Source organism: Lampetra fluviatilis, chromosome 25, assembly GCF_964198595.1.
Source record: "Lampetra fluviatilis chromosome 25, kcLamFluv1.1, whole genome shotgun sequence".
NCBI lineage: Eukaryota > Metazoa > Chordata > Hyperoartia > Petromyzontiformes > Petromyzontidae > Lampetra > Lampetra fluviatilis.
The window spans coordinates 1,304,164-1,324,158 of record NC_136299.1 but is presented as its reverse complement, the minus strand read 5'-3'; the positions used below and the strand labels follow the sequence as shown (position 1 = coordinate 1,324,158).

General features: G+C 49.9%; 1 protein-coding gene across 1 annotated transcript in view; it reads right to left on the bottom strand.

Annotated features, from left to right (window-relative positions):
- LOC144941599 (equilibrative nucleoside transporter 1-like) overlaps nucleotides 1-19,995 on the bottom strand; it is a 51,814-nt gene that overhangs the window by 29,513 nt on the left and 2,306 nt on the right. The window contains exons 2-4 of the mRNA XM_078867920.1: nucleotides 10,785-10,899; nucleotides 9,526-9,607; nucleotides 5,447-5,652 (exon numbers count right to left, since the gene is read on the bottom strand). Of these exons, the coding sequence (XP_078724046.1) occupies nucleotides 5,447-5,652; nucleotides 9,526-9,607; nucleotides 10,785-10,899 (403 nt within the window). The remainder of the gene's footprint in view (nucleotides 1-5,446; nucleotides 5,653-9,525; nucleotides 9,608-10,784; nucleotides 10,900-19,995) is intronic.

The following is a 19,995-nucleotide window of genomic DNA, read 5'->3' as shown; positions in this document are numbered from 1 at the left end:
AAATGCCGTGAGTTCAGGAGGAAGCCATTGGAAGAGCGGAAGAACATGCTGAAAGAATTTGGAGTGTGCTTCAAATGCTGTGCTTCTACAAACCACCTTGCAAGGAATTGCAAGGCAGATATCAAGTGCGAGGAATGTGGCAGCGACAAACACGCAACTGCTCTGCACACATTTTACTCCAAACCCAGTGGCACTAAGGCTTCCGATCCCGAAGCAGAGCACGGCGGGGAGCAATGCGCGACCGCCGCACTCACTTCGTAAATCACAACCAAATGCACAGAAGTCTGTGGAAAAGGCTTCAAAGGAAGATCTTGCTCAAAGATATGCCTCGTCCGAGTGTATCCCAAAGGACGTCCTGAAAGGGCAGTAAGGATGTACGCCATAATGGATGACCAGAGCAACAAGTCTTTGGCAAGGTCAGAGTTCTTTGATCAGCTAAGCGTAGGTGGGAATTCCTTTCCATACACGCTCAGAACATGCTCAGGACTGAGGGAGACAGCGGGAAGAAAAGCGAGCGGCCTCATGGTGGAAAACATGGATAGCACCACGAAGCTAGCCCTTCCTACGGTGATAGAGTGCAATGAGATACCCGACGACAGGAGTGAGATTCCCACGCCCGAAGTGGCACGTCACCACCCACACCTGAAACCCATAGCAGAGTTCATCCCGCCATTGGATCACGTGGCACAGATTTTACTTCTGCTTGGCAGGGACATGCTGAGAGTCCACAAGGTTCGTGATCAACACAACGGACCTCACGACGCTTCCTACGCCCAGAGACTCGACCTAGAATGGGTCATCGTAGGTGATGTTTGTCTCGATGGAACACACAAACCAGACCACATTAGCACATTCAGAACAAGTTGTGCTCATGAATGGACGCACGTCGCTCTTCAAACCGTGCCCCAACCACTTCACGCTGAAAGAGAAATTCGACGATAGAAGTCAAGGCTGTACCATGCAGGCCGACGAAGAAACCTCTATGCTGAAAGAGGATGTTGGACATACGGTGTTCATGACAACGAAGGACGACGACAAACCTGCTCCATCGCTAGAGGATAAAGAATTCTTGAAAATAATGGACAGAGAGTTCTTCCAAGATGAGTCAAACAGTTGGGTTGCCCCTCTGCCATTTCGTAATCCCAGATGCCGCGGCTACCCAACAATAGAGAGCAAGCCTTCTCACGGCTCAACTCATTGCGCCACACCTTGGACAAGAAACCAGAGATAAAGAATAATTTTGTGTCCTTCATGAAAAACAAATTTGACAGTGGTCACGCTGAAGCAGCCCCTCCTCTAGAAGAAGGACAGGAATGCTGGTACTTACCAATCTTTGGCGTGTATCACCCAAAGAAGCCGGATCAGATCAGAGTGGTGTTCGATTCCAGTGCTCAATTTAAGGGCATTTCCTTGAACAACGTAATGCTCATCGGACCGGACTTGACCAACAGTCTCCTAGGGTTACTCACCCGTTTCAGAAAGGGGTCAATCGCCATAACAGCCGACATTCAACAAATGTTCCATTGTTTCATTGTCCGAGAAGACGACAGAAATTACCTCAGGTTTCTGTGGTACCGCAATAACAACGTCGATGATTGAATTGTTGAATACAGAATGAAGGTACATGTCTTCGGCAACAGCCCATCCCCAGCGGTAGCCACATATGGACTGAGGAGGACCGCGCAGGCAGGAGAAGGGGAATTTAGGAAAGACGCCAAGCGGTTTGTAGAGCGAGATTTCTACGTTGACGATGCACTTAAATCAATACCCACGGCCTCAGAAGCCACCGATCTGCTCCAAAGGACACAAGGAATGTTAGCAACTGCTAACCTGAGACTTCACAAGATAGCGTCCAGCAGCGCAGAAGTAACAAAAGCGTTTCCTTCCGACGATCGTTCAAAAGACTTAAAAGACTTGGACCTTAACGTCGACACACCACCAACCCAACGCACCCTTGGACTGAGTTGGGACCTGAAAGCGGATACGTTCACTTTCCGAGTATCAATTGGAGAGAAACCCTACACGCGACGTGGCATCTTGTCGATGGTAAACAGCCTGTACGATCCACTAAGATTTGTAGTGCCAGTCACCATTCAAGGCCGTTGGATACTCAGAGACCTTTGTGCTGATACACAAGACTGGGATAGCCCGTTGCCGGAGGAACGGCGACAAGAATGGGAAACTTGGAGAAATTCCTTACAGGCACTTGAGCAGCTGCAGATTCCACGTTCCTACACGCCCACATCCCTTTCCGTAACCCAACGGAAGGAGTTACATGTGTTTGCAGATGCCTCTATGATGGCCGTAACAGCCGTAGCTTACCTAAAAACCACAAGCGCAGAAGGGATCCAGCATGTTGGGTTCATATTGGGCAAAGCCAAACTGGCCGCACAACCGGAACATACCATCCCAAGGCTCGAGCTGTGTGGAGCCCTTCTTGCTACAGAGGTGGCAGAACTGATCTTAGACGAATTGGACGTCAAACTGGACGCGGTCAAGTTCTACACGGACAGTAAGGTCGTACTAGGCTACATAAACAACCAAACCAGAAGGTTCTACACCTACATCAGCAACCGGGTGGAGCGCATCAGGAGATCGACGCAGCCAGAGCAATGGAATTATGTTCCAACTGACCAGAATCCAGCAGATCTCGCAACTAGGTCCGTCCCTGCATCTCTGCTGAATCAAACCATCTGGCTGACGGGTCCAGCGTTCCTGTTACGACGTGACGTTGGCCCATGTACTACCAAGGAGACCTTTGGACTCTTAGAGCCCGAGTCCGACAAGGAGATTCGTCCTCTAGTGACAACTTTCGTAACAAATATGCGACCAAGCAGTCCACTGAATCCACACCATTTTGAACATTTCTCGAAATGGACGACGCTCGTGCGAGCGATAGCACATTTAACACATATCGCAGACTGCTTCCATCGCCCGATGAGAGGCACCACTGGTAGCTGCAATGTATGGCATCACTGCACAGTGCCACGCACTGAAGACGAGCTTTCCAGAGCAAAGAAAGCAATAGTCTGCTGTGTGCAACAGGCAGCTTATGCAAGTGAGATCAAGGCCATCAACAAGGGAGAAGACCTTCCTAGGGTCAGCACCCTCAGGAAGCTAAACCCCAGAATGGACAAAGACGACTTGCTCAGGATCGGTGGTCGGCTAGGGAATGCAAAATTAGATGAGAATGAACGAAACCCCCTCATAATCCCAGGCCAGAGCTACATCGCAATCTTACTTGTGCGCCACTACCACGAGAAGGTCAAGCACCAAGGTCGGCACTTCACAGAACGAGCAATCCGATCTGCAGGGCTGTGGATCGTTGGAGCAAAGAGGTGCATCGCCAGCACAATCCACAAGTGTATCAGGTGTCGCAAGCTACGTGGAAAACAGGAAGAACAGAAAATGGCAGACCTCCCAGCCGATCGACTAAGTGTGGAACCTCCCTTCACCTCTGTAGGGATCGACGTGTTCGGACCATGGACAGTCATCTCCCGTCGCACCAGAGGAGGGCTCGCGAACAGCAAACGTTGGGCAGTGCTGTTCACCTGTATGAGTACACGAGCAGTGCACATCGAAGTCATCGAGTCCATGGACTCTTTGAGCTTTATAAATGCACTCCGGAGATTCTTCGCCATCAGAGGGCCAGCCAAGCAACTCCGTTCTGATTGTGGAACCAATTTCACTGGAGCATGTAAAGAGCTTAAGATCAATACGGAGAATGTCGAAGATGATTCTGTCAGGAAATACCTTTGTGACCAAGGCTGCACATGGATCTTCAATCCTCCCCACTCTTCGCATATGGGTGGAGCCTGGGAACGCATGATCGGGATTGCTCGACGCATTCTCGATTCCATGCTATGTGATGTCGGGTCCACACGGCTCTCTCACGAGGTCTTGACCATTCTCATGACCGAGGTCTCAGCCACAATTAATTCAAGACCCCTGATCCCCGTCTCAACCGACCCGGAGTCACCATTCATCTTGACTCCTGCTACACTTCTTACCCAGAAGACAGACGTATTCACAGCACCTACCGAGGAGGCCAGCACTGCAGACCTCTACAGACGTCAATGGAGACAAGTGCAGAGCTTCGCGAACACGTTCTGGCGTCGCTGGAAAAACGAGTACCTTGCGACACTCCAAGTGCGCAACAAGCAGCAGTCTAACAGACCAGACATCCAAGAAGGCGACCTAGTCCTACTGAAGGACAACCAAGCCAAACGGAATGAGTGGCCAATGTGCTGCATCCTCAAGTTGATTCCAAGTGCCAATGGAAAAGTTCGAAAAGTCGAGGTTATGATTGCGAAGCAGGTGTCGCAAGAACTTTCGTCAGGCCCATAGTCGAGACAGTACTACTTCTCTCTCGCAAAGATATGGACAAATAAGTTGACCCGTTGAAGTTGTTATACATTTGTTTATGAGATAGGAAATAATTGGTGGCATCTCTTAGATACCAGATGGGGAGTGTTCTGCCTCACGGCAGGGGTTTTGCCTCACGGCAGATGGGGGGGGGGGGGGCGTATGTACACAAGAATTTCCTGTTTTTGATGCTAATTTTGGTCACATGACCAGGAAGTTGCGATTTAAGATTCCTGCACAACCACGTGGGCATCGGCCATTACACACATAATTCAAGATGGCGGCACACATCGCGTCCCAGTGAAGCCAGCCACAATTGTCCATTGTGGGACTTCAAGAAGCATTGTCTGTAAGTTCGTTTATGTTCTTATAATATTGGAAATGCTGTTAAAATGTTATAATGACCGTTATAATGATGTAAATGCCTTTATAATGCTGTTAAATTGTTATGATAAATACGAGGCCTAGTTAACAACGAAGCCTGCAACTTTCCTTATTGTGATTGTTACTTGTAATTTAATAAGTCGAGTCAAACTTGTACCCAAGTAACTATATTGCGATCATGAGAGCAAGGATGACGAAATATCTCATCCACAATTTACTGTTATGTGTAATACTGTTGTGATGAATACACGATGTGCCTTTATGTAACACAGCAGCTTATGCTCTTGTATAGCTATTCAGTGGTAATGTAGGTGCCTGCCCCCTCCAGGATCTATTGTTTAGAAGCATGTTATCTAAGACAATGTTACGATGCTGTGGTGTTAATTCATTGTGTTGGTGTTTCCGGGTATTAACAGATGCTGTATCTGTGCTGTTTTCTTACCAGTTGTACCTCGTTAAAATCAATAAATGACGTTTGGAGTCGGATGTTTACCCTGGCTCTGAGGGTTTATTGGACGCGAGGTTATCTACTCAGCTAGCGGTGCAACGCAGCGCACAGCGAGGCCGAGACAAAGATTGTGCGTGGGGCAAGGATAACAAACTTAAACATAAAAAGGCCGTGTCCACGGCTGGGCGGGCACGTGGCCGCAGGCTGGCACAGGCGTGCGTGGGGTCTGCGCGGTGCCAATCGGCTCACGTCGATTGCACGAGGGTGGTGAGGACAGAGGCGATGAGGATGGCCACCGTGGACACGAGCGTCATGGCCCCGTCGTAGTGTTTCGCGAGGACGCTGTCCGTCCCCTGCGCCTGTTGGGTGCCATTTGCGGCGAGGCTCCCGTTGTTGACGAGGCTTCCGTTGATGCTGCTCTCGTTCTGCACACTTTTCAGTCGATCCCTGAAGTACTGGGACAGAAAGGGAGGGAGGGAGCAGAGGAGGAGGAACAAATGTCTTGGTTCGTGTGTCGTTCATCATGCCCCTGACATCCACTCAAGACTCCAGGCCGTGCTTGTAGCAAGACGCAAACCACGAAACAAACAAAATATCTCCTCGAAATTTTGCCCAGGGCATTAAGCGGTGTTTCTTGAACTGTCACAAAAAATAGCTGCTACCTGCTGCTATGAAATAAGGCTCTGAAAGATGTTTATTAATGACGAAACACGGTTGTTGTTTTTTTACAAAAAATGTAAAGCATGCAGATTAATGCTTGAAATGCAGAGATGGCGGTGGCTTCAGGTCTTCATACAGCAGTATATTTATCATGGCTGATGATTATAACATTTAGATTTGAATAAGCTCCGTTATTACTCCTACGTGTCATCGTGATTCCAGTGAGTGCACATGAACATGTACAAACCACTGGTGAATGAGGGGTTTGTAGGTGTTTGTAACCATACTTGCATTGTCTTTTAAACTGATTGGCATACACCAGAGACAGCCTAAATATATTACCAGAGCATGTTTTTGTTTGCACGTTCACCACAAGTTCGTGTGGTTAATGAAGACATGATTCCTTACAGGCGTTAATATGTTTGAACATCTTAACGCCTGTTTTATTGCCAGGAAGGGTAAAGCCTATTCTTATACTTTGATACTGGCAAGAATGGTCCCATCTTGTAGTATACTTCACCACGCTGGTTCACGCGGGCTGTTGTAGGTGTGGAGCATACAAGCACGGTACAACAGTGCATTTTGCTACACCACCCAGTTCCATTCACCACGGCCCCTGTCCTAAGCCTATAACACCTGTTATATGCATGGTGGTCTCATATCCATTCACTCTCCAGGCCTCAACCCCTGCGTAGATTCTGACATCTGACGAGTTTTTGGTATATTCTGGGTGATTAGGCCATAGACAATTGAATATGCAGGGTGAGCACGGAATAATGGATTGCAATGAACACCTGAACCGTACCGTAGTGAATCAATTCGCGCTCAAATTTGAATTTATTTATCCTTGGTGGCTGAATAACACTGATATACAACCCCTTGTCAATATCCGCTATCGGGCGAAGGCATCCCAATTTCGGTCATTGCATTCATTGACGAGCGGCGTGGCGTCCGGAGGAGCTGGTACGGCACCGTGGTGCTCGGTCTGGCGCACCACAACCAGTGTGAGCCACGGTCCACTCAAGTCCCAGGGTGTGCCGCGGTTTTTTAAGACTCACAGGGAAGGAAGGGAACCTCGCCGTTCACGAGCTAGAACCGACGAACTCTCTCCACCCCCCACCCTCCATGCCGTTCAGTGGCCGATCACAGCCGACATCTCCTGCCACCTCCCCTCAGATTGGTGTGGACATTTTACAGGAAAATGAGGAAAATGAGGAAAACGACGTTTTTGCAACCCAGTGGTGTGCAAGGTACTGCTTATCTATGCAAAGACGCCGCCTTCGTTAGTCGTAATACGCATCTCATGATGTTATGGCTGCAAAGTTTGGTCGTACATGTTATGTAGATCGTTTATTGTTCAATTGGAATCACAGTTCCTATGATCACTGTTGTTACATTTTTTTATAGCTTTATTTTGGTGATTTCGAAAAGGTTCTGGTTTAGCCATATTTGTTTGTTGTAGCACAGAGTTAGACCGATAACTGTAATATAAATTGTCTTATGGGTGTTATTGTTTGACTTGCATCCCACTGGGATTTTTGCAAACAGCATTGATATACGGTGCTTTTTCTGGAAGATTTTGCTGTTTTTTCCTGGATTTTTCTGTTGCGTGTAGTCACTTTAAGATGTTTTCTTGTTCATATTTTAGTTTGTTGCGGTTGCATCCGATTTAAGAGCCGAATGGCTCACAGGGCTATACCAAATAAATGAACTGAACTCTCCATTTTAGCCGCAGCGCAGTGTGGCAGACAGCCGTCAGCCACCACATCCGGCCCTCTGAACTCCCTCGGTCGGGCGTGCGCAGTTGGGGGGCCCATCCAGGCTCCACGGTGAATTGTCGGTTCGGTGTGGTGTAAAGACAGAGCAAGCTCTGAAGTGTGCGGTGGAACGAAAGAGGTTGAGAAGCACTGTGGTAGACCCTTTGTGGGCAAGCCGCACGTTAACATTTAAGAGTCATTTGCTTTAGACTTAAAACTTTCATGACTGCAGGAATTCATATTCTTGGTTCTTTCGGTAAAGTCACGTAGATAGAAAACAATAAGTAATATTTAGAAATTCTTTTTTTTATACACGCTTTAATGAAATGTACCGTACGAGTAATGGCAGAACTGCACGGTTCCAGGAAGTGGCCCAGAGGCTTGCCATAACGTAAGGGACCATGGTGATTTACAGCCAACGTGAGTTGAGCGTGGACAATTAGACCCAAGGCGAAACATAACATATAAAAAAGATGGTTTAAACATTTTTTTATTTTTAATAATAGAATATAGTATTGTCATCAGTATGACATAAGTATACCACGTTTGCAGTTGATACCTAATTGGGAAGTGGGTTAAAATTGAGTTACAGGATTTGAGGATACTACAACAACAGAGTGAGTTAATAGAAAGCGTGTAAAAAGATTGTTTAAAAATATATATATTTTATGATAGAATATAGTATTGTCATCAGTAAGACATAAGTATACGAAGTTTGCAGCCGATACCACATTGGGAAGTGGGTTAAAATTGAGTTACAAGATTTGAGGATACGACAACAACAACAGACAGAGTGAATTAAATAAAAGCGCGTAGAAATTTTTAAAGCAAAAAACCCACGAAGTTTCGATCACAACACAAGCGTTCTTTACCTATCTACGTGACTTTACCTTCTTCAGGTGAACAACGCTTGTGTTGCGATCGAAAAGTTATGGGTTTTTTGCTTTTGATTTTTGTTTTCTATCTACGTGACTTTAGCGAAAGGACCAAAAATAAGTAGTTTGCTTTTTGTAACTTTGGAGACTTTTGCAAGTGCGACTTGATCCTGGTCTCCTGAGTTTCTTACCTGGTTAAACTAAATTAAGTAGACTCTCGATTATCCGCGTGCGGTTTATCCGATTTGCGTATTAACCATGGACATAAATGATAAACTCATGGATTTTCCCTTAAGCCTAAATTAATGATAAAAAAAATTGTTATACATTGTTATTCTTGGAAATGTTTGTTACAAGTCACGGGCTTAAACCGAACAAATATGTTCTCCGGTTAATCCAAATCCACATGATCGGGTCTGCAGTAAAGTAGTTGCATTTCTTTACAACAATGGGCGGAGTTTGATTGATGTTGATTGGCGTGGCTCTGCTGCGATCCACTTCGTGGGCCGAGTCTTCTGCGCAGGAGCAGGAAAGTGTTTTAATCACTGAGGACGCGCATCGGTCGGTCGTTCGTATTCATTCGTAATCGAAACGGCAACAATCCAAATCGTCAGTTGTGCTTCATTTTGAGTGATTTATCCGATCATTTATTTCGTGAGTTTTTATTTACGAAAGTGTGTGACTTAAACACAATTTATACCTATACTGTACGAGTGTTTTTTTGCTTAGAGATCTGGGGAAAATGATGTTTTTGCATTGTCCGCAATTTTTTATTATCCGCGGCTGTCCTCCCCGTCATTTGTGATTTGTTCACCTTTCTTGTACTTTGCACTGCTATCGTGTTTTTGTACTGTTTGTTGTTGTTGTAGTGTCCTTTCCCGCATCTACTGGACATCTGTGAAAAAGAGCTTCATAGCTCATAGGATTCCTCCAGTACAAATAAATATGTTGATTCTGATTCATTCGAGCGGATACTCGAGCGCCCTGTACACTTGAGCTGAGTGTGGTGGGGGTGGTGCCAGTGATGGGGCCTCACCGCTGAGGCTGTAATGAAAAAATTCCACGGCAGCAGAGCGCCCAAGCCCATAATGAAGAAGATGATCCAGACGAGACGGAATCTGCGGGCACACGTTGCAGAACGACGTTTGCGAACGCACAGAGATGCTGGCGATGTTGCGTACAACTGGGGGACGCACCAGAACGATCGGGCGGTGACGCCGCGGTGGTCATCAGGAACGCAACCACCGCGTTGTAGGACAGACTCTGTGCCGCAGTGCCAGGGGCCGCAAAGCCTTATACTCCGTAAGGTAAACGAAGCTGTTGCCCAGTGTGGCGATGGACAACGGACTAGCAATTACAACACGTGCCAGTGTGAAACTATCATTTCGATTTTTTAAAGATCCATGTTTTTGTGGCAAGGTCACTTAAAAAAGAAAACCCGTACACTGAATATACACGCCAACACCCAATAACAACTTAAAGTTTATGTGTTGCTGTAGTTTTTTTAATTTAATGTGTTAGAGCATTTTAAATATTTCAACGTGTCTGAATATGTTTTTCTGAAGTCCGAAATATTTTATTATCTAGACTGCACACTTAACCCAAGTTTCTCTTGCAAAGGATATTTGTTGTCTCAACGGGCTCCCGAGTGTCTTAAGGGATATGTGCACGTCTATTCTAAAAATATTCAATTGCCCTCATATTGTTTGACATTTGATGTAAATCGCTTTGCTCTGAAAGGCGCGGTCGTTAAGGGACGCTTTGTCAAAAAATAAACATTATCATGGGCATATTTGTTTTAAAAAATACAATATCTTATCTGCTTAAAAGCTGAACGTATTGGGTTATTGGGCCAAAAGGTCCTCAAAACAAGCCGGTGCATGCGACTGTTGTGTTAAACGTGTCTTAGAGCATCACGGGACGTAACCAAGAACACTTTGTGCACATATATAAAAGACTGTACTCCCCCCCCCCCGTCAGCACCACCAGTCACTGGCAAAGTGCACTGTACGTGTGCGGGTTTTTTCCAGACTGCCAATGCAGTCACTGTATGCCCCCTTGTATTGCCACATTCTCAATTTATTGAAGTGTCACCATATATATATAAAAAGCAATGTCTTACCGCCTGAAAAACAGATAAATATTAAGATTTTGGCGAAAAGGCTACGAACGTATATATATTTGTTTTATTCGGGTCGCAGTAGTGCAACCCAAAGGCTGAGACTAGTGTAATAAAAGACTTGACCACGATCTCTGGCTCAGTGTCCTTTATTTGGTCCGTACTGTATTACCCACACGGCTGTCTCCTCTTTGCTCAGTCCCCACAGTGCTGACTCCGATGTCTCTCTCTTCTCCACCAGCAGCCCCTCTGTTGGCCTCTGTCGCTCCTGTAGCCCCCACAGCAGCTCCGCTGCTGTTACTCACTCTCAGCCCCCCTGGCTGTAATCGCTCCTGCTCTTCTCCCTCTTGCTTACTCCGCAGCGCTGACAGCCTCGTGCTGTCTCTCTCTCTCTCTCTTCGTCGCTCCTGCGACTCTCTGCAGCCACACCGCTGCCTCCGACACACAGCCTTCCTGCTCCTGCGACTCTCTGCAGCCACACCGCTGCCTCTAACACACAGCCTTCCTGCTCCTGCGACTCTCTGCAGCCACACCGCTGCCTCTAACACACAGCCTTCCTGGCTGTACTCTCCGCAGCTTCTCACCACCCTTTAGCTCCCTGCTATTCTCCGGGGTTGGCTCCCGCTGGCCAACGGTGCCCCCTCCTCACGTTCGCCCGCGCGGCCCCACTCTTTTCCATTCACACCCCGACTGCCTTCTCCTTCCGGTTTACCCACTTAAGGACCCCAACCTTTTCACCCACGTCACCTGGCTCCGCCTCCCCGTGACGTCACATCCGGAAGGTCGCTTACGCCCGCATTACACCACCCTCCCCCGTAGAAAAAACCCAGCCGACCTCGGCTGAACAATACCAAAGCGTAATGCGGTGAACCGACCTTCCGCGCTAAAGGACACCAAGCATGCAATATAACAACAGAACAACAACAAGTAACATCAACGGACGTACAGAAAGCATGCAATAAATACAAGGGTAAGAACAAGAACAACAACACAACATACAATCAACGAAACGTAAGTGATTTAGAGCGTGTGCGGGTCGCCGGACCGTCCCGGACGGTCGGCGGCCCGCTCGCAGAACGGGAACGCGATGGAACTCGATGAATGACAGCGGGTAATTCTCCTGTCGCGGTTGGAAGTCCACCAACGTCCCGTGTTCCTGAAGAATCAGTCTTGGCCGTGTCCTTCGAATGTGCCTGCGGCGGGGTCAGAAGGGCTGCAGGGCTCGAAGGTCTCGCAGAGCTGGCAGGCGCCCTCCGAGCAGGGCACCTCGTCCCCCTCGGTGTCACGGCCGCCCTGTCTGGAACAGGTACGACAGGCGCTCTAGCAAGATCAGTGGACGCAGGCAGGGGAGAGTCGGCGGCAACAGACCCCGGCAAGGCAACATTGGGAGATGACGCATCACGTAGGGGAGCAACATATGGTTTCAACCGCGACGTATGAACAAACCATCGGCGAGAACCAATCTGAACGCGCGCCGACTGTGGATTGGGAACCTAAATGAGGCGCACAGGACCATGCCAAGGTTTGTGCAATTTAGGAGAGGTCCCCGGCCGCACCTGCGGGCAATGGAGCCAGGCCAGGTCTCCAACCTTCCAGGGGCACTCCCCCTCGGACCGCCGAGCATACCGCTCGTTCCGGGCCTGGGCTTTGGCCGTAGCTACGCGGGCATTTTCCCGCGCCTCCGTAACCCGGCGAACCGTGTCCTGAATGTATTCAGGAAGTGGTTTACGAGGTCCCTTCACCCCAGTACCCAATTGCACATCCACCGGAGGCACGTTTTCCCGACCATACATAAGGTAAAACGGCGAATACCCTGTAGCCGCATGAGGCGTCATCCTGTACGCCGAAAGCACTCCGGGGATGTGCAGATCCCAATCTGATTGCTGTTCACTCACAGTATGGCAAAGCATGGCAGACAATGTCCTGTTCAGCCGCTCGACCATACCATCCGTCTGCGGATGGTATGGGGATGTCCGTATTTTCTTAGTCCCAAGGCCCGCGCACACTTCCGCCAATAATTTAGAAGAGAAATTTCGGCCCTGGTCCGTGAGGAGTCTCTCAGGCGCCCCCTTATCCATAATGTACCCAAACAAAAAGGCGTCGGTGATGGCTGCGGCCGACTGATCGGGCAACGGCCAGGCCATCGGCCAACGGGAGAGATACTCAACCCCTACCAGCAAATATTTATTTCCCCTCGCCGATGGTGGGAAGGGTCCTAATATGTCCAGTGCCACCAATTCATTGACTCGAGACACCTGAATCGACTGGAGAGGCGGCACGTAAGGATGTTTAGGCGGCTTACGTCGGGCGCACTCAGGGCACGCGCGCACGTGCCCTACGACATCTGTCACCATGCCGTGCCAAAAATAATGACGTTGCAACGTCAACAAAGTCTTCTGCACCCCTAAATGTAAGAGTGTCTCACAATGGAGAGTCCTAATCAACTCGAATCGCAAAGACGTCGGTACCACCACACGCCAGCTTTCCTGGACCCCTTCTCGCCACATAAGCAGACCATCTCGGAGAGCGGTTCGCGGCCCCACAGCCGAACTCGGACTCCCATTGTCCCTCGTAGACCGCTTCCGCATGGACAACAACGACTCATCCATCATCTGTTCCCGAATCCAGACAGACCGCGGCAGATTCAAAACCCCGTCAGTCGGTCCCGGTTCCATCGGAGTATCCGACTTCTCGACGGCCAACGTAAGCGGCTGAGGGGGGTTCAGAATCGGCGAACACCTATGCGTCCCCGACTCACATTTGCAAGGGGCTCGCCGCGGTAATCTGGAAAGTGCGTCAGCGTTCGCATGGCGCACCCCCTTCCGATGTTGAATTTGGAAGGAAAATTCCTGTAGCGTGTCCAACCAACGTGCCCACTGTCCGGATGGCTGGTCCATTTTAAGTGCATATTGCAAGGCCGCATGATCCGTTCGCACAACAAAGGAACGACCGTAAAGGTACGGTCGAAATTGCCGTAGGAAAAAAACAACCGCCAAAAGTTCTCTACGAGTGACACAGTAGCGAGTTTCCGCAGGAGACAAGACTCGGCTACCATACGCCACGACGCGCTCTACACCCCCTTTAGACTGTGATAACACCGCCCCAATACCTGTGTCACTCGCGTCCGTATCAAGAATGAATGGGCGATCAAAATCGGGATAATCCAATGTTGGGGCCGTTGCCAATAGATCACGCAGACTCCGAAAGGCCGCCTCTTCCGGCTGTCCCCAAACAAACTTCCGTCCTTTACCCGTAAGGAGATGCAAGGGCCTCGCAATCGTCGCAAACCCCGGCACAAATCTTCGATAATACGAGGCAAATCCCAAAAACCGCCGAACATCCCCCACGGTGGCCGGAGTCGGCCAATCCCGGACGCACGCCGTCTTTTCCGGATCCGTGGACACCCCCTCAGCACTCACAATGTGCCCCAGATAACGGACGGACCGTTGCAGTAGGTGGCATTTCTTTGGTTTAAATTTTAAATTCGCAGAGCGCATCCTCGTGAACACTGTCTCCAGCCGTGTTAAATGTTCCTCAAATGTGCGGCTGAAGACAATGATATCGTCCAAATATATAAGACACGTCTCCCACTGCAACCCCGTCAAAACGAGCTCCATCAATCTTTGAAATGTGGCAGGGGCCGCATTCAATCCCATCGGGAGGCAGTTAAATTGAAATAACCCCTGCGGCGTACGGAAAGCGGTTTTCTCCCGTGAGGACTCGTCAAGGGGGAGCTGCCAAAATCCCGAAGAGAGGTCCAGTGTGGAAAAGAACTTAGCCCCCGACAATGCGTCAAGGGAGTCGTCCATACGCGGCAGGGGGTACGCATCTGCCACCGATATCTTATTCAATTTCCGGAAATCAACACAAAATCGCAAGTTGCCATCCTTTTTCTTAACCAAGACCACAGGAGCGCCCCATGGGCTGTTAGATGGCGATATGATGTCCGCAGCCAACATGCCTTCTACTGCCCCCCGAATGTGTTCTCGCTCCACAGGACTCATCCGATGCGAATTTAATCGAATAGGGGCAGCGTCGCCCGTCTCAATGTGATGGGAAAGCAACGATGTGCGGCCCAGATCCAAATCATCGGAGCTGAACACATCCGAATATGTCAACAACAATTTACGCAGCGCATCACGTTGCTCCACGGACAGGGAAGAATTTTCGTCACATAAGTTAGCAATCCAACGATTATCCGAACCCCTCGGCTCGGAAACACCAGCGACCACTCCCCGGCTATGCGGACAATCGTGCGTCGCAAACGCCGTAGTGGCATGTGCCACAACCGTACCGGCCGGAACACGGATGTTTTCCACCCCCGCGTTAAGCACCTGTTAAAACGGTAATTGATCCGGCCGGACAATGGTCTGTGCCCCAACTAACGCCAATCCTGTTGTTATCGTGGCGGATGGCGACAACAAGACCCCTACTGCTCCCAGACGATTAGGCAGGGGCTTCCGATACCGCAAGGGTATAAGCATCTGTGAACCAGGTGGGATGTCCACAGATGCGACGGACAGCGCCTGCACCTGTACGGCCGAAGCAGGTCGCCCCCAGGGCGACGGCAGAAACGATATTTGACGGCCACCCGGCAATTCAATACAATTCTCATTGATTTTGATCAAAATGGGCATTCTAGCCAAAAAATCGGTGCCTAATAAGCAAGGAACCGCCAAAGATCTTGATATTAACACAACACCCGAAGCCGACACATCCCCAATAGATATCTTAGCATCCACCTGGCCCACGATACCCATACTACCCCCGTTCGCAGCGATGCACGACCCATAAACCGGGCGCACAGCCCCCGGCGGGATGCCCAACAGATGGAAAATGACATCCGATATAATAGTCGCAGACGCTCCAGAGTCGACCAAAATGCGATTGTCCACCCCTTGTATAGACCCCGGTACAGTGGACGAACCCGTAGCGGCCGCGACGACTCTCCGCGCCAATTTGCGCCACTGCGTCACCGAGCGACAAGGCCCCGTCGATGGCCTATCATGAATAACAACAATAGGGTCGCGCAACGAAGGTGATGGGTGAGGTGCAAAGCCTTGCCGGGCGTCTGGTGTGTGCCGACATGCCTGTTTCGGAGGGTCTTTGGGCGTCTTGTCCGGTACAGAAACCTCCTGCTGCGGCGGACCCGGGAAGCGGGCCCAGCAATCCTTGGCGTAATGGCCCCTACGGCCGCAGCGGAAGCAGTCGGCATCGTTGCGCCGAAGCGCAGGTCTTGCATCCCGGCGGCCTCGTTCCGATGGCGTAGCGCGCGGACCAGGGCCTCCGCGTCCCGACCATGGAGAGGAGGCGGCCGTCAGCTCCCGAGGACCCCGCTCATCCGGCACATAGACCGCCTTTGTGGGGTCCCACCCCATCGCGCCTCCTTCCTTGACGGGCCCACCCGTCCATGCCGCCACTTGCTTCCAGCGAAGGAGATTAAACTGCGCATCCAGACACTTTGCTGCCGCTCGGGAAGTGAGCTTCTCATGCCCACACACAGGCATGGGGATCCCCAGATCCCGAGACAGCTCCAGCATTTTGCCTAATATGAGAGGCTCGAGCAGGTCCTGTGGCGTCTCCGGATAAGCTGCCATGGCCAGCTCCAGCACCGCACCTCTGAACGCCACGGGCGATTCCTCGGGTGCTCGCTGTCGTTGAGCGAATCGCCGATGCGCATCGTCAGGTGGCTCATAAGCGTCGGCCATTTCTTCAAAAACTCCACATAAGGTCTTCTTTTTGTCGGCCGTTATGGAACGGAAAAATCGAACAGATTCATTGTCCAGTAGAGTCGGCAACACTTCCAAGGCCTCAGCATCGGTCCATCTTGCGGAACGTACCGCCGCCAAGAATCGGCAGGCGAAAGCGCTCCAATCGCCCCCGATGGAGAATTCCTTAACTGTGGTGAGGTGGCGACTCCGACTCCTCTTCACGTTCTCTTCAATTGTTGGTTGTTCTGGAGGCAAATTCAAAAAGGCGTCGGCCCGCGGCGTGTCCAAGATGGCGGTTTGGCGCCGCGGGACGCGCAAGATGGCGGCTTCTTGCCGCGTGGCTAATGGCGGTGGCAGGGCAGGCAACGTGGCGGCCCGTGGAGCACCTTCAGCTTCCTCCGTCGTCCTCGGCGTGACGAGTTGACATAGCTGCGCCAGGACGTCCTTGAGTGCCTCCAGTTGCACCGCCATCTGTTGCCATCTCTGATCAGCGTCCGATGATGTTGACGGCCCCGCCATCGCGCCGACATCTTCCACACCCGTCCCCATGCTCGCTTCAGCAGAGCTCTCCTCCACCACCCCAGCAGGATCCATGGTCGGAGGGAATTCGTCGTCGTCGGACGATGAAGCTGATGCTGGCGGCGGAGTAATCTTCTTCCTCACTTGCTTCGACATGCCGTTTCACTTCTGGCACCAGTGTAATAAAAGACTTGACCACGATCTCTGGCTCAGTGTCCTTTATTTGGTCCGTACTGTATTACCCACACGGCTGTCTCCTCTTTGCTCAGTCCCCACAGTGCTGACTCCGATGTCTCTCTCTTCTCCACCAGCAGCCCCTCTGTTGGCCTCTGTCGCTCCTGTAGCCCCCACAGCAGCTCCGCTGCTGTTACTCACTCTCAGCCCCCCTGGCTGTAATCGCTCCTGCTCTTCTCCCTCTTGCTTACTCCGCAGCGCTGACAGCCTCGTGCTGTCTCTCTCTCTCTCTCTTCGTCGCTCCTGCGACTCTCTGCAGCCACACCGCTGCCTCCGACACACAGCCTTCCTGCTCCTGCGACTCTCTGCAGCCACACCGCTGCCTCTAACACACAGCCTTCCTGCTCCTGCGACTCTCTGCAGCCACACCGCTGCCTCTAACACACAGCCTTCCTGGCTGTACTCTCCGCAGCTTCTCACCACCCTTTAGCTCCCTGCTATTCTCCGGGGTTGGCTCCCGCTGGCCAACGGTGCCCCCTCCTCACGTTCGCCCGCGCGGCCCCACTCATTTCCATTCACACCCCGACTGCCTTCTCCTTCCGGTTTACCCACTTAAGGACCCCAACCTTTTCACCCACGTCACCTGGCTCCGCCTCCCCGTGACGTCACATCCGGAAGGTCGCTTACGCCCGCATTACACTAGTATTGTGTTCTTAGCACTCATCTCTGAGCCATACTCATCTGCACAGGGGTAATATGAAGATATATCCGGGTTGCTGATGGATCACACCTCGTTACAATGATTGGCTCTACCGGTCCTGGCCCATAGCCAATGAGGAAAGTCTAGGGGCGTGGCCCTGACGTAATGGGAAGGTGACATCTGTAAGTAGAGGATTGGATCTGCTGGCTTTAGCCACAGCCAATGGGGGGATGAGTCAGGGGTGCAGTCCTGGGAACGTACGATGGAGTCTAGAAGATTCCATAGAGGTTAACCAGGATTGGTGGAAAGGTACCACGTGACCCGGGTATTAAAAGGGGTGGAGACGGACAACACGTGGTCAGATCTGGAACGAACGGAGGGTGAGGCCACGCTGGAGCGGGGTCCAGGCTGCCACGTGGCCGCGCGTGTCTCTCTCTCTCTCTCACGCTGTCTGTCAGCAGCATGAAGGAGTAAGATAGGAGTGTTGTGAACGAAAGACAAATAAAGACCGGATTCCAGAAGTCGCTTCCACGACCTTTATTACACAGGTATCAGTCTCCCATGTTATATATCTGGTATATAGGCCAGAGGTCAGAGCGCTGAGCCGGCACGACCGGAATAAATTGGAAACAAAAGCCGCCCAAAATGCTTTAGATCTGAGTCAATATATACACAACAGCTGCATTGCATGGCAGTGCAGCAGTGATTCAATAGCATTGTAAATTAAATGCCGAATTTAAAGAAACTGCCTTATTTTAACACGTAGGCTTTAGCGACCAGTATCATCCATAATACAGGTTTTTGGGGTTAGATCGTTTTAATATAAATGCGTCATTAAACCCGCCACCATTCGACAGCCAATTCGTAAGATTTGTCACGTAAACAAAACGTAAACATAACTTGCCAATTCGTTACGAGCACAGCACACCAGTGTGTTGGAGAGCAAATCCACAACATCCAAAACATTTACAATCTTCTTTTGTTACCGATCTTGGGGGGCTTGGACGTTGGGCATGGCGTCGATCATCAGTGGCCAAGTGTCGTAGTCCTGGTGTTGCTGCATATACACAAACATATACACCAACGAATACACGTACAAATATCCCCCGTATCGCCTGAACAGCCTGTTGGGACAAGTGGTATTAGCTAGCACCTATGAAGGCCGGCACGGCATGGCACGGACGGCACGGCATGGCACGGACGGCACGGACGGCACATGAGGGGGTTGGTGGCCAGCACCACGCCCGACTGCCTTTGTCTCCCGAGTGGCGATGATTTTACACACTGCACCAGATACTCATTTGATGCTGAGTCCACCTAGGGGAAGCCCAGGACCGGTTCAGATAATCGTCACTGGTGTTGGCCGTAAGCAGGAATCGATCTCGGGTTGCCAGGTTCATAGCGCAGCACGCTAACCGCTACACTACTGCTCCTTATTGCTGCATATACACAAAAAAGGGATATAATTATATAAAATGTATTCAGATACAAAATTCTAATCTGGACGATAAGTGAAGCAAACAATTGGAAATCAGAAATCCATCATACTTCTGGGGTCGATAAAATTTCTACAACTTTGATATAACTAAAAAGGTAGTTATTATAAAGTCGTACGAACCACTGGCATGTGAATGTAGATTTCCTTTACAGATTTAGGTTTGCCTCAAGGAGAAAACCATCCTGTGTCTATCATTTTAAGAATAAACAAAAACATCTCTCTCTTGCTGTTATGTCCAGAGAATTGAATTGCTAATCATACAGAAACCATGAATTCCTCCGCACCTCTCATTCCTTCCCCCGCACCTCCGATTAGCACGGTTGGCTACGTACGGTGCAATAGAAGTCCAACATACATACAACATACAGTGAGGGGAAAAAGTATTTGATCCCCTGCTGATTTTGTACGTTTGCCCACTGACAAAGAAATGATCAGTCTATAATTTTAATGGTAGGTTTATTTTAACAGTGAGAGACAGCATAAGAACAACAAAATCCAGAAAAATGCATGTCAACATTTTTATAAATTGATTGGCATTTTAATGAGGGAAATAAGTATTTGACCCCCTCTCAATCAGAAAGATTTCTGGCTCCCAGGTGTCTTTTATACAGGTAACGAGCCGAGATTAGGAGCACACTCTTAAAGGGAGTGCTCCTAATCTCAGCTTGTTACTTGTATAAAAGAAACCTGTTCACAGAAGAAATCAATCAATCAGATTCCAAACTCTCCACCATGGCCAAGACCAAAGAGCTCTCCAAGGATGTCAGGGACAAGATTGTAGACCT